This window comes from Ovis aries, chromosome 12, assembly GCF_016772045.2.
Source record: "Ovis aries strain OAR_USU_Benz2616 breed Rambouillet chromosome 12, ARS-UI_Ramb_v3.0, whole genome shotgun sequence".
NCBI lineage: Eukaryota > Metazoa > Chordata > Mammalia > Artiodactyla > Bovidae > Ovis > Ovis aries.
The window spans coordinates 12,337,637-12,351,221 of record NC_056065.1 but is presented as its reverse complement, the minus strand read 5'-3'; the positions used below and the strand labels follow the sequence as shown (position 1 = coordinate 12,351,221).

The 13,585-nt window shown below is 37.1% G+C and overlaps 1 protein-coding gene across 2 annotated transcripts in view; it reads left to right on the top strand.

Annotated features, from left to right (window-relative positions):
* Positions 1–11,819, top strand: part of RGS18 (regulator of G protein signaling 18) — a 30,127-nt gene extending 18,308 nt beyond the window's left edge. For both annotated transcript variants that reach the window (XM_042257076.2, XM_004013590.6), the window contains 2 exons: positions 8,060–8,226; positions 10,403–11,819. In XM_042257076.2, coding sequence (XP_042113010.1) covers positions 8,060–8,226; positions 10,403–10,660 — 425 coding nt within the window. In that variant the 3' untranslated portion in view covers positions 10,661–11,819. The remainder of the gene's footprint in view (positions 1–8,059; positions 8,227–10,402) is intronic.
* Positions 11,820–13,585: the final 1,766 nt, after the last annotated feature.

The following is a 13,585-nucleotide window of genomic DNA, read 5'->3' as shown; positions in this document are numbered from 1 at the left end:
TGTCCAGGAACCCTTTGCATATTTCTTTTTTTTTTTTTTCTTACTACATTGACCCATATATTCCACACATATTATGATCCCCAAACTCATTTCTGCCTCCTCAACAAGATTTTTAACTTTGTTGAGCTCCATCTGCATCCATTCCAGCCTTATATGTACTCTCAGGTAAAAAGGAAGAGCAGACCTAGGGCTCACTTCATATGTTTCTCTTCTCACACTGCTCCCAGGCCTGGTTGCCAGTTATACTCTGTGAAAATGACTGTTTGGATATTTTGTCTAGTTTTATGACTCAGTTCAGTTCAGTCCAGTCAGTCAACCCCATGGACTGCAGCACGCCAGGCCTCCCTGTCCATCACCAGCTCCCGGAGTTTACTCAAACTCATGTTCATTGAGTCGGTGATGCCATCCATAAGTTTTATGGTTATATGCTGTCAAAAGGCAAATTTGGTTCTTTTTACTCTATTATGGTCCTCTTCTTTTTTATAGTTTGAATGCAATATCTCTTTCTATTTAAGGTGAGACTCTAGTTTAAAAATCAAAGCAAGGATTTTGTCTACTAGGTACTGAAACAGGAGGGAAAGGGGCAGTGCACAACTTTTGAAAGAACAACAAAGCCTGAGGATACAACAAAAACCAATAAGAATCAAATGGGTCCAAGATGGCAGACAAGTCAACTTCAACTGGACCTTGATCCTCAATCAGCAAGCTAAATGACACACCCAGAGGCACCATGACAGTTCCAAGGCACCATCAAAAGACCAAAAAGTGGGCAGTGACCCAACTCCTGAAAATCTCCACCCCTTCCCCCAAAAGAGTCGGAATAACCACCCACTCATTCTGTTCAGTTCAGTTCAGTCACTCAATCATGTCCAATTCTTTGAGACCCCATGGACTGCAGCATGCCAGTCTTCCCTGTCCATCACCAACTGCCTGAGCTTGCTCAGATTCATATCCAGCAAGTTGGTGATGCCATCCAACCATCTCATCCTCTGTTGTCCCCTTCTCCTCCTGCCTTCAATCTTTATCAGTATCAGAGTCTTTTCTAATGAGTCAGTTCTTCACATCCCACTCACTATTCTATGAAATTAGCCAGCCCATAAAAGCTAACCACACCACATTTCACTCTGTGATGGCCCATGCTGTCTGTAGAGTGTGTTTCTGAATAAATTTACTTCTTACCTATCGCTGTGATAAGACAACAAGAACCCGAGTTTCATTACTGTGAGTTTTGTCTGGGTTTGAGTCCCAGCCATGTGAGTTAGAGTCCCAAGCAGGGTTTTGGTCCAGTTCAAATCCTGGCACATGCATTCAAGTCCCAATATAATGAAACATTTTCAGCACTACTGGATCTCCAAAACCTAGATCAGTGTCCCCAAAATACTTAGCACTCAATACATATTTTTTTCTCAATAAATTAACGAGTTGCTTGGTGGGAAATCTGGTGGAAAAACAAATTTATTTGATAAAATAGTTGACAAAAAAAATTGGGAATATGCTTGAATAACCCACAGTGATATCCAAAATGGAGCTGTGTACCTCCATGAAGGCTTGTCAACTTATCTGAAGCCACTCTGGCTGGCATTTTTCACAAAAATCTAACCTTGCAGACTTGAATATTAGCATGTTAAGAAGGACCCAACACTCAGTAGAGGCTCGCTTTGGCAAAACTCATGAGGCTGAGGTCCAACTTAATAATATAGATTCAGAAATAAAACTGTCACTGGTAGCCACTTCTCTTCTGTGCACTCAAGAAAGGAGCCAAACCGTAATAAGATTTTTGCTTGACAAGCTTGAAATTAGAACATTAATTAAATGTTTAAAGGCATCACGCTAAAATAAGGATTGACTTCTTAAATGGATAGTATAATGTTAATTTCATATCTTTGGTGTCCATATTTATAATTGGACAGGATTCTTTGTTTTTTTGTTTATTGCTGTTTAATGTTTCCTGGCTCTGACAATTTCTTTTAAAAGTATTCTATTTCATTAAATAAACAAAAACATACCCTAGAACTTTTGTATTTTTGATGAAATTTTGTACTTTTCCTTTGTATTCAATTATTGCTTATTTCTTTTAGTAAGGAAAAATTGAGTGTTTTCTTCATGCTGGGGATTTTTTTTTTTTTTTTTTTTTGGCAAATAAGACAAGGATTTTCCTCTCACAAATCTCATAATATAAAATGAGAAACAAAAAATAAGCAAGCAACTGCAGCACAATATTTGCTACCCAGTGTACTAGGAAGTCATATATGAAGGATACTCAACTTACCCTTGAGAGACTGGTAAAATCTTTCCAGATTTAAACTTCAATGGCTGATACAGACTAACCTGATGAAATCTGATTGATAAAATTGGAGTAGGAAGAGAAAATGTTTCCAATAGAAGGTAAAGACATGTGGGAACATGGCACATGAGTGGAATTCTAAGTTATTTCACTATGCTTGGAGCTTAAAGTGTGAAAAAGATAGTGGAAAGAGATTAAGGCACTTCTGGGAAATTTTAAACAGTGAAGAAACATATTTAAACTTGTACTCTAGAAAGATATTACTGACTAGAATGTGGATAATAAACTCGGAAAATGGAGGGTTGGGAGAGAAGGAAGCAAGAGAAGACTGGAGATAGAATCATCAGTTATTGACAGAAGGTAGTTATATAGCTATGTAAAAGATAACCCTCATCTGAATAAAGGTAATTCCAGATTGCATTAAAATGAAGACAGGTGGACTCTCCTGGTGATCCAATGGCTGAGAGCCTGTGCTCCCAATGCAGGGGGCTGGGTTTATTCCCTGGTCAGGGAACTAGATCCCACATACAGCAACTAAGAGTTCTCACATTCAACTAAAGATTTCACATGTCACACCTAAGACCCAGCACAGCCATATAAAATAAATAATTAAATATTTTTAAAGAGAGATGTATGATATATGAAGGAGATAAGTTGACAAGATATGATTATCAATTGGGTTGAGAAGAAAAATTGGGGATCTCTGAGGATATCAGGGTTGTGGGTTATGATGTTGAGTGGATGGTGTCATTAAACGGAAACATTCTGGGAAGCTTTGGGGTGAAGATAATGAATTCAGCTGTGATGTGATTATTCTGGTAGGAAATTCAGTGGAGGTGTTTACCAGGTAATATAAGCTTGGAGTTCAGGAAAGAGATCTGAGCTAGAGATGATTTCTGAAAGTCATCAGCATATTCATTGTCTTGAAGTGTTGAAGTGATTGTCCTAGATATAGAGTTAAAGGGAAGAATGAAGAAGGATAAATTGAGAAGTATTCAGAAAAGCAATTGTTGTTGCTCAGTTGCTAAGTCACATCCGATTCTGCAACCCCATGAACTGCAGCACACCAGGCTTCCCTGTCCTTCACTCTCTCCCAGAGTTTGCTCAAACTCATGTCTATTAAGTTAAGGATGCCCTCCAACCATCTCATTCTCTGTCATCCTCTTCTCCTCCTGCCCTCAGTCTTTCCCAGCTTCAGTGTCTTTTCCAAAGAGTCAGCTCTTCACATCAGATGGCTAAGGTATTGGAGCTTCAGCTTCAGCATCAGTCCTTCTGGTGAATATTCAGGGTTGATTTCCTTTAGGAACATGAGTCATATAGCTCATTACTGGTTTGATCTTCTTGCTGTCCAAAGGACTCTGAAGAAAAGCAATAGTCAGAGGAAAAAGGAGAAACTCAAAAGTGTACATGCCATAGAAAAATTATAAACATATCTTTGTCTGCTGATATAGAGAGATGAAGTAATATATGGATTGGAAAGAAACTTTTCCACTGAATATAACAGTAAGTCATTTTGGTAAAAATTATTTAAGTCAAGTGTTGAGTAGGAACCACACTTTAGTGTCTAGGGAAGTAAATGAATAAATGAGTAAATGGGGAGATTAACAGACCAACTGTATAAGGCTTACTCAAAAGACTTTGTATTTTCAAGGGGAACCATATAGATCAGTAGTTGGAGAAAAGCTGAGGTTAAGAGAAAAATTTATTTTAATGATTTCATATGATGAGATTAAAATTCTTATTTTGATCTAATTAAAAGTAAATTTAACTCAAAAATCTTAATTGTTTTCCAAGATTATTTGTAACACCTTATCTTGCCTGTAGATGCCAGCAATATGCATAAAATACAGAAGAAGATAAGAGGGAAAGGAGTTTCAGGGAAAATGTTATAAGAGGAAGATATAGGAGAATAGACTAAGAAATGGAAAGAGGGGACAAAAGGAGAAGACTGTAAAGAATCCCTGTGAACATCACATTTAACCAGGGAACAAACAATGTTAAGCCAGAGCAGATAATTACATTAAAGTGATTGGATGGTATAAATTAGGAGGTATGCTGTCCTAGAATCCTAGGAAGAATATTTCAAAAAGGAGGATACTGTTATTATCAAATGCTGCCAAGTGAGAAATCCAGACAGAGCTCATGCCTCATGCAATTTCCTTTTGTAATAACTCACCTGCAAGAGCAGAAAGAGAAATAAGCCACAACCACATGAGAGTTGGGTTACTAAAAAGTCTGAGCACTGAAGAATTGATGCTTTCAAATTGTGGTGCTGGAGAAGACACTTGAGAGTCCCTTGGACAGAAAGGAGATCAAATCAGTCAATCCTAAAGAAAATCAACCCTGGATATTCACTGGAAGGACCGATGCTGAAGCTCCAATCTTTGGCTACCTGAAGTGAAGAGCTGACTCATTGGAAGAGACCTTGATGCTGGGAAAGATTGCAGGTAGGAGAAGAAGGGACGACAGAGGATGAGACAGTTGGATGGCATCATCGACTCAACAGACACGAGTTTGAGCAAACTCTGGGAGATAGTGAAGGACAGGGAAGCCTGGCCAGCAGTAGTCCATGGGGTTGCAAAGAGACAGACATGACTTAGTGACTGAATGAGTGGAGAACAAATCTAAAGAAAGATCCCTAAGAATCATTTGTATCCAACTCAAATGTGAATTTCACTGAGAGTATTTATCTGAAAAATCTAAAAGGAACATTTTTATCTTGTATTAATGCTCCTGCAATGAATGCCCTTTTCTCTGTTTCAATACCATATGACTGAACAGCTTCACTTCTCTTATCCCAGAGATGTAAAATCTTATATGTCTATATTAAAAGATGTGTGCATGGGGCTGGTGCACTGGGATGACCCAGAGAGATGGTATGAGGAGGGAGGTGGGAGGGGGGGTTCAGGATTGGGAACACGTGTACACCTGTGGTGGATTCATGTTGATGTATGGCAAAACCAATACAGTATTGTAAAGTAAAATAAAGTAAAATTTAAAAAAAAGATGTATACATATATGTTTACAGCAACCTTATTGATAATAGCTCCCTAAAACCTTCAATGAAAAGTGGAAGTGAAAGTGACAGTCGCTCAGTCATGTCTGACTCTTTGTGACCCCATGGACTGTATAGCCTGCCAAGCTCCTCTGTCCATGGAATTCTCCAGGCAAGAATATTAGAGTGGGTAGTCATTCCTTTCTCTAGGGGATCTTTCCAATCCAGGCATATAACCCAGGTCTCCTGCACTGCAGGCAGATTCTTTACTATCTGAGCCATCAGGAAAGCCTAATGGTTCAGTGGTAATGGTTAAACAAATCTACATCATGGAATGCAACACAGCAACGAAAAAGAGGAAATTACTGATATATTGATGCATCTCCAGAGAGTCATGGTAGATGAAAAAAGCCACCCCAAGCAATATATACTACATGATTCATACTTGTGAATTGACCAGATTATTACAATGGAGAACAGAGTGTTGATTCTTAAAGTTTAAGGAGGGGTTGGATATGGGGAAAATGTGACTGTAACAGTAAAGAGGCAACATGAGATATCCTTGCAATCATGGAAATATTCTGTATCTTAACTATATCAGTATCATTATCCTATTTGTTATATTTTACTACAGTTTTGTAAAATGTTATATTGGTGGAAACTGGGTAAAGAGTACATGGGCTCTTTTATCTCCTATGACTACATGTAAATGTATAATTTTTTCAAAGAAGTTAAATGTAAAAAAAAACCTATAAGTCAAAAAGACTAGAATATTATAAATAATTGAAAGAGAATTAGTTTTAAAGTCAGGTTGTCTTAATGTTGAATTCTGAGTCTGCCACAGCTTTAGCTATGAAATGTTACTTAATTGAGCTTTACAAATACTTTAATCATCAAGATCATCAATACCGTCATCACAATCACCATCAAAACTCATACTTACTATGTGCCAGTTTCTGTTTTAACCACACTTTGTATATTTTGTCACATTTGATCTCTAAACAGCTCTATCAGGTAGATGCTATCATTATCTTCATTTTAATACTGAGAAACCAAGGCACAGAAAGAAAAACCAATTCATGCAACACCCATAAGATAAGAAAGTTGCCCAGTGGTGTCCAACTCTTTGCAACCCCATGGATTGTAGTCCGTGGGATTCTCCATGCCAGAATACTGGAGTGGGTAGCCTTTTCCTTCTCCAGGGGATCTTCCCAACCCAGGGATCGAACCCAGGTCTCCCACATTGCAGGTGGATTCTTTACCAGCTGAGCCACAAGACAACATCACATAGTCACTAGCTGAACAAGAACTTGAACCCTAACAGTCTTCCATAAGACTTGATACTTGCCCCCTAACATTCATAGGGCACAGGATAAAAGTGAAAATGGAAGTCCAATACTATATTTCTAGATTCTTAACCATTATAGATCAAGCTAATAAACCTTTAAAAGAAGATATTCTATCCTTCTGTTTTGATACGTGGCAGATTAAGTTTGATTTTAAGATTCTCATACTCTTCCCAGTTCTACCAAATAGCATGGCCTGTCTTCTTCCACTTTCCACCCATGGTTTGGTGCCACATTGTGAGATGCCTCCTATCACATTTGGGTGAACACCCCAGCATGCAAATTCAAGTCCTGTCCACATCCAAGCCTTGGAGTGTGCATTCCACTAGATCAGGTGCCTTTTGTGGATGAACTTGGCAAAGAGATCTATGCAAATCCTGGAAACACAATGTCTTTTTACAGATAATTCTAAGGCCCTGAATTTAAGAAGCATAGTGCAGAAGTTGTGATTGTCTCCGGCTGGAATGGCTCCTTGGCTGTGTAGAATAACCCTACCACACACAGCTCAGGGAAAGGTGTGGCTGAGACAGTCAGCATGTGTGCGTGCTCAGTCATGTCCAACTCTTTGCAAACCCATGGGCCATAGCCCACCAAACTCTTCTGTCCATGGGATCCCCAGGCAAGAACACTGGAGTGGATGGTCATTTCTTCTCCAGGGAATTTTCCCTATCCAGGGATTCAACCCATGCCTCCTACATTGGTAGGTCAGTTCTTTACCACTGAGCCACCAGGGAAGCCCAAAGGTCCCTGTTTCTCATGCCTAAGTATGATACTGGTCTTATTTCAACAGAAATGGTACTTCTTTTTCATAGCTGTAAAGAAATCAGCTAATTGATTCATGGTCTATCATTTGAAAAGATTCTGATGCTGGGAAAGATTTAGGGCAGGAGGAAAAGGGGGCAACAGAGGATGAGATGGTTGGATGACATCATTGACTCAATGGACATGAGTTTGAGCAAACTCTGGGAGATAATGAAGGACAGGGAGGCCTGGCATGCTGCAGTCCATGGAGTCTCAAATAGTCAGTCATGACTGAACAACTGAACAACAACTCATATATACTGTACAAGATGTGTGCTGTGTAATGAAGAAAGTGAAAGTGTTAGTCACTCAGTCTTGTCCTACTCTTTGTGACCCTGTAGATCCTACAGGTTTCTCTATCCATGGAATTCTCCAAGCAAGAATATTGGAGTGGGTAGCCATTCCCTTCTCCAGGGGAACTTCCTGACCCAGGGATCAAACCCAGGACTTCTACATTGCAGACAGATTCTTTGAGCCACCAGGGAAGACCAAGATGCATGCTACTGCACTGAATTAGAGAGAAGACAGCACACCTCTTCTGCTAACATTCATGGTTAAACTTTAATACAAAGTAATATGTTTTCTCAGAATGAATATTTTATAGTTAAAATATGTCACGTCTTTTCTTGGTAGATGGACTGGAGACTTTTACCAGATTTCTTAAAACTGAATTCAGTGAGGAAAACATTGAATTTTGGATAGCCTGTGAAGATTTCAAGAAAAGCAAAGACCCTCAACAAGTAATTCGTAAAGCGAAAGCAATATATGAGAAATTTATACAGAATGATGCTCCACAAGAGGTAAGGATGATTGTAAAAATGTACATTTGTTTGAAAACTTTTTGAGAAAATATGACTTCATCAAATCAGTACTGCTGTACATTCTACCAGAAAGGTCAGAATTTTGCTGAAACAAAAATGGTGTCTCTTTATAAGCCTACCTCATTTTATTGCCCTTCACTATTACTGCATTTTACAGATACTGTGTTAAAGGTTTGTGACAGCCCTGCATTGAGCAAATCTATCAGTGCCATTTTTCCAACAACATTGGCTCATCTCCGGTCTCTATGTCACATTTTGATAATTTTTGCAAAACTTCTTGCTTTTGCATCATTTGTTATGCTTATTACAGCGATTTGTGATAAGTGTTCTTTGATATTACTACTATGACTTGCTGAAGGCTCAGATGATGGCTAGCCTTTTTTTAGAAATAAAGCATTTTAAATTAAGGTATGTAGATTGTATTTTCAGTCATAATTCTACTGCACATTTAGACTATCATGTAAACATAACTTTTTTATGCACTGGGAAGCCAAAAAATTGTGTGACTTGCTTTACTGCTTTCTCTTTATTGAGGTAACCTGGAAGGGAACGTGAAACATCTCTGAGATATGTTTGTATATAAGTTTCTATATACAAACAGAATCATTATAAGACAATTAAAAAATAAAAATAAAGATATTGCCATGGAAGGAAAAGTGTAATTGAAATTACTCCTTGAGATATTTTTATTCTAGACTGAGTGAATATAATTAATTGCAACATTAAGATTCATTCATTTATCATATTAATCACAGCACAAGTAACCTCTTATAGAAACTAAACATTTTTACATGTGGTGAGGATAAGAGAAATCAAGAAGCTTGTATCATATACCATTTTAATGTTAGCTCATCTACCTGTACGAAGTTTAAGTTGCCCCATAATTATCATCCCCATACCTTAAGATAAATGAAAAGAAAATTTCATAATAGAAAGATAAGCTAAACCTAATGTGGTAATGAATTCAAGTGGAAAAGCAATTGTGATTTTTTTTTCTTTTTTTGATTGCAAGCTCAAATGAGGTAACTGTAGGAGGTAACTGTATAAAAGAATTACTAAAATGGCTAATAAACTAGCAAGTATTACTTGACTATCCTTAAATATGAATTAGAGGTTCTATATTTCTAGTACGTGCTCAATAAATAGGGTCTTTTCATTGAAGAATAGAACTTGTAGTCTGTCACTGCTAAGATTTCTGTTTGACTATAAATTGGTATTGTCCACGAAATAGCATTGCTTGTGTAGACATCATTTTGCATGAAACGACACTTATTTTCCTAGTTTCAGTGTGTTTCAATCTGTTTTGTGTTTCAATGTATTATCCTGTTTTCCCCAAGGCCAAACTTATACACAGGTAAACGAAAGCAGGGCTTCCCAGGTGGTAAAGAATCCGCCTGCCAATGCAGGAGATGCAAGACACTCAAGTTTGATCCCTGGGTTGGGAAGATCCCTTGGAGGAGGAAGTGGCAACCTGCTCCAATATTACTGTCTGGGAAACCCCATAGGCAGAGGAGCCTGGCGGGCTACAGTCCACGGGGTCTTAAAAGAACGGGACAGGATTGAGTGACTGAGCACGCACACGTGCAGACAAAGGCAGCTGGTTATGTGCTGTTACCCATCAAGGGAAAGGAAGAAACCTACCTGAAAACTAAAAATTTACCATCAAATATGTCATCAGTGCTTTGATAAAAAACCTTAAAGATTTTATGTCTTTAAAAGATAGGCATTTTCAACACACATATACTTATAGGTATATAATAAAATGATAAAAGCATTGAAATACAGCAAAAGCCTTACATTGAAATCCCAAATATGTCCCAAACACACTGTTAACCTTCATGCAAAATAATTTAAGTTTAGTTTTCATTTTGAAAATGAGTTGACTCTAATGATCTCTTGGGTATATACCAGTTCAGTGGTCCATGATGCTGCATTAGCAGAGACAGAAAGAACAGGCTCACAGGAAGAGAAGAGCCAGATGAAATGATAGCCCAGAATGAATCACTGGATCCCTAGGCCCACAACAGGAAACTCACCTGGCATCCAAGCGCAGTTTGCCCCCTCTGACCTGGAATCAGTCCTGTACTTTTGTTTCTCAAGGTGTTTACTTAAGGAGACTGACTATAATTACCGTTTTGTTTTTATTATCATCCAGGTTAATCTTGATTTTCACACCAAAGAAATCATCTCCAAGAGCATCACCCAACCCACCCTCCACAGTTTTGATGTTGCCCAAAGCAGAGTATATCAGCTCATGGAACAAGATAGTTACATGCGTTTTCTGAAATCTGACATCTATTTAGACTTGACAGAAGGAAGATCACAGAGACCAACAAATCTTAGAAGACGATCGCGTTCATTTACCTGCACTGAATTTCAGGATGTAAAGTCAGATGTTGCCATTTGGTTATAAAGAAAATTACTTTTGCTCATTTTATTCGTAAGCTTGTTCATCTGCTTCTAAGATACAGCATGTTTATGTTAACAAATGAGTATGTCTTTTAAAATAAGTGTGTCATTTGAAATGATTTAAAAAATGCAAATCAAAACTGTTATTTGTCTAACAATATATAATGTATCTGCCAAGATATTCTATAAAAGCTTCCATTCGACTTCATTTCATTCATAGTCAGAAAGCTCCTTAATTAAAAGGCAGTAAGGAAATAAAAACAGTGTTGTACAAGATTGTAAAGTTAAATAAAGGTTAAGCTTTTGCAAAATTGTCAACAGATTGGCCAATTATCTAGTTTGAAATTTTTTCTAGATGCAGACTCTACAATGCTCAAATAGACATGTATTTGGACACTTTCTATAATGATGAAGCTTCTCTATGGCTTGATTAAAGAAAGTATAGCAGCAATCCAGTTCTCATAATGGGAGAGGATGACCATTTGTTCTTGGTTTACTAACCCTGGCTCTTGAATTAGCAATCTATCACCTCTAGTTATAAACCAGCAGCAGAAACTGTTGAGAGGAGACATTTATCTCTATAGAACTTCCAGATCATACGTAACCTAGGTTGATCACTGATAATGTGATCCACATGTGGCTCCTTCCAAAGTGAGCATACACTCACGCAGTCACACAGAGCCACCAGTGCTGGTCACAGACACATGACCAGATGATGCAATGGCTCCAGGGAGGGACATCTTCTCATCTGTGAGGGGAACTTGCCACTAAAACAGTGGGTAGTCAGTCATTTCAATAATGACCAGAAGAGGCTTATCCCCTGAGTGAGCCTTCATTTTTGGAATGAGAAGAAATAAAAAAGCAAGGAGTCCAAGGCCCTGGGAACTCAGGCATCTGCCGGACTGGCTTATATTCAGAAAGTGTTCTTCCACTGATCATGTTCTTGTTCCAAATCTCATCTCACTGAATAATTTAATACTATATTATTCAAATAAGATGATGCTAATAGTTATATATTTCTCTTCCTATAAATGTGGGTTGCATGGTCTGTAAATGGTGGTATTTAAAGATGCCATACATCTGGTTTTGGCAAATGTTATTTTAGTTGAACTGTAAAATATAAATCTGTATATCACCTATAGAAATAAATATTTTTTAATTTCTTCATTTGTCCAGTTAATGTTTATGTGGTACTAAATGCTCTCACTGAGTATTGGTTATCCTTCCTGTCATCAAATTAGACAAAGGCATATTTTCTTATTTTAGAATGATATTGGAGTAGAAATTTTTAATCGAGGTGTTTTGTCACTGATCTTAACGCTAATATCAACTCCCAGTATTGTGAATATGAAAACAAGGTATTATGCATTTCAAAGATCAACTAAGAAAATTATTTTTCTGTTTTTTCTTTGGTTGATTGATATTTTCTTTGTTTGCGGCAGTCTCTTTTCAAAGAGTTTGATTGCTTTATGCGTAGAGTTAAGACTGTATGCAAACTTTCTGATCTCATAAGAAAAAAACCATGGGTTGATGTTAACAGCCTTGTTCAAGGACCACAAAGAGCTAATATGCAGCTTTTTCATTTGAAATGCTCTTCAGAAGCATCTGATATCATATAAATTATGAAATACTCCATGAGATCCTTCAAAATCATACCAGGACTTTTTAATGAAGCCAAGCCCTGACTTCAAGGAGTGGATGTCTGTGGGGGGATGAAGAGCCAAATAAAGGAAACAAAATAAGCAGTTATAGAAGTCAAGTAAAAAACATGCAGACAGTACTGAAAGTTGGCTGAAGGAATTGCAAAAATATGTAACGAAAGCCCAAGAGTCTTAATACCTGAGCCCCCTAATCAGATGCCTGATCCTCAGATGTTCATTTAACTTCTAAGTGTCTTTATTCCATACATTTCTTCAAGATAAGGACTCAGGATTTCTGATTTTCCTTATGGTCCTCACATTTACGGATTCTGTTCATTTATTGACCTGATATTCTTCAAAGCACCTCTTGGTTGACACGCAAATTAAAAAAAGAGGCACATAATTGTGGTCAGTGAAGGAAAATTTCAGGCTAAAAGTTAACATGGGATATTGGCCTAAGAATAGGAAACAATTTTGTTAAAAAAATTAGAAGTATAGTGAAAAGAAAAAAAAAATCACAGGAAATATAACTTAAATTTTTGTTTTATGACCAGTAACAAAAAAAAAGAAAAAAGGGTCAAAGAAGCAATTTGACTTCAAAGAGAGACTTGGGTTGAATTAGATGTCTTGAGGTGTCATGAAGCACGGAGACAAAAGTCAAACCAGACTGTCACGTTTTGTACATAATAGAAGATCAATAAACAGCCTTGGAATCAAATGGAAGCAACAGAAAGCATTATGAGAAAAGTAATACAGTATTTCAGCGAAAGGTAAAATCTTTACAATGTGGCATATTTTTATTTAAATCCTGGCTCTGCCACTTTTCAAGAGCAACATGTTGGCAAAGGTACTTAAATATTAACTTCAATTTCTCATCTGTAATATTGGAGTAAAACATTTACAGTGTTCTTAAGATGATTAAATTTTAAAATATTTGTAAAGTGCCAAGTATAAATTAATTTATTTCAGTGCATGGGCAGGATTATGAAAAGCATTCCCTGTATTTAAGTACCATATTTTAATTATAATATAAAATTTCTAGTAATGTCTAGATTACAAATCAAACAAACATCCTCTGAGAAAAATGAGATTTCCTGAATAAAATATAGGGACAGCTATTGCTCTCACAAAATCTTTTATAATTTTTCACTGCAAATAAAAGTAAATAATAACTTTTAGCTAAATGGAAAATATTGGAATATTAAAAACAAATTTGTTTTAAAGAAAAAGCTGAAAACAAAGCTTGACTATCTGGTTATGTTCAGTATAGTCATTCTTTATGAGCAAAA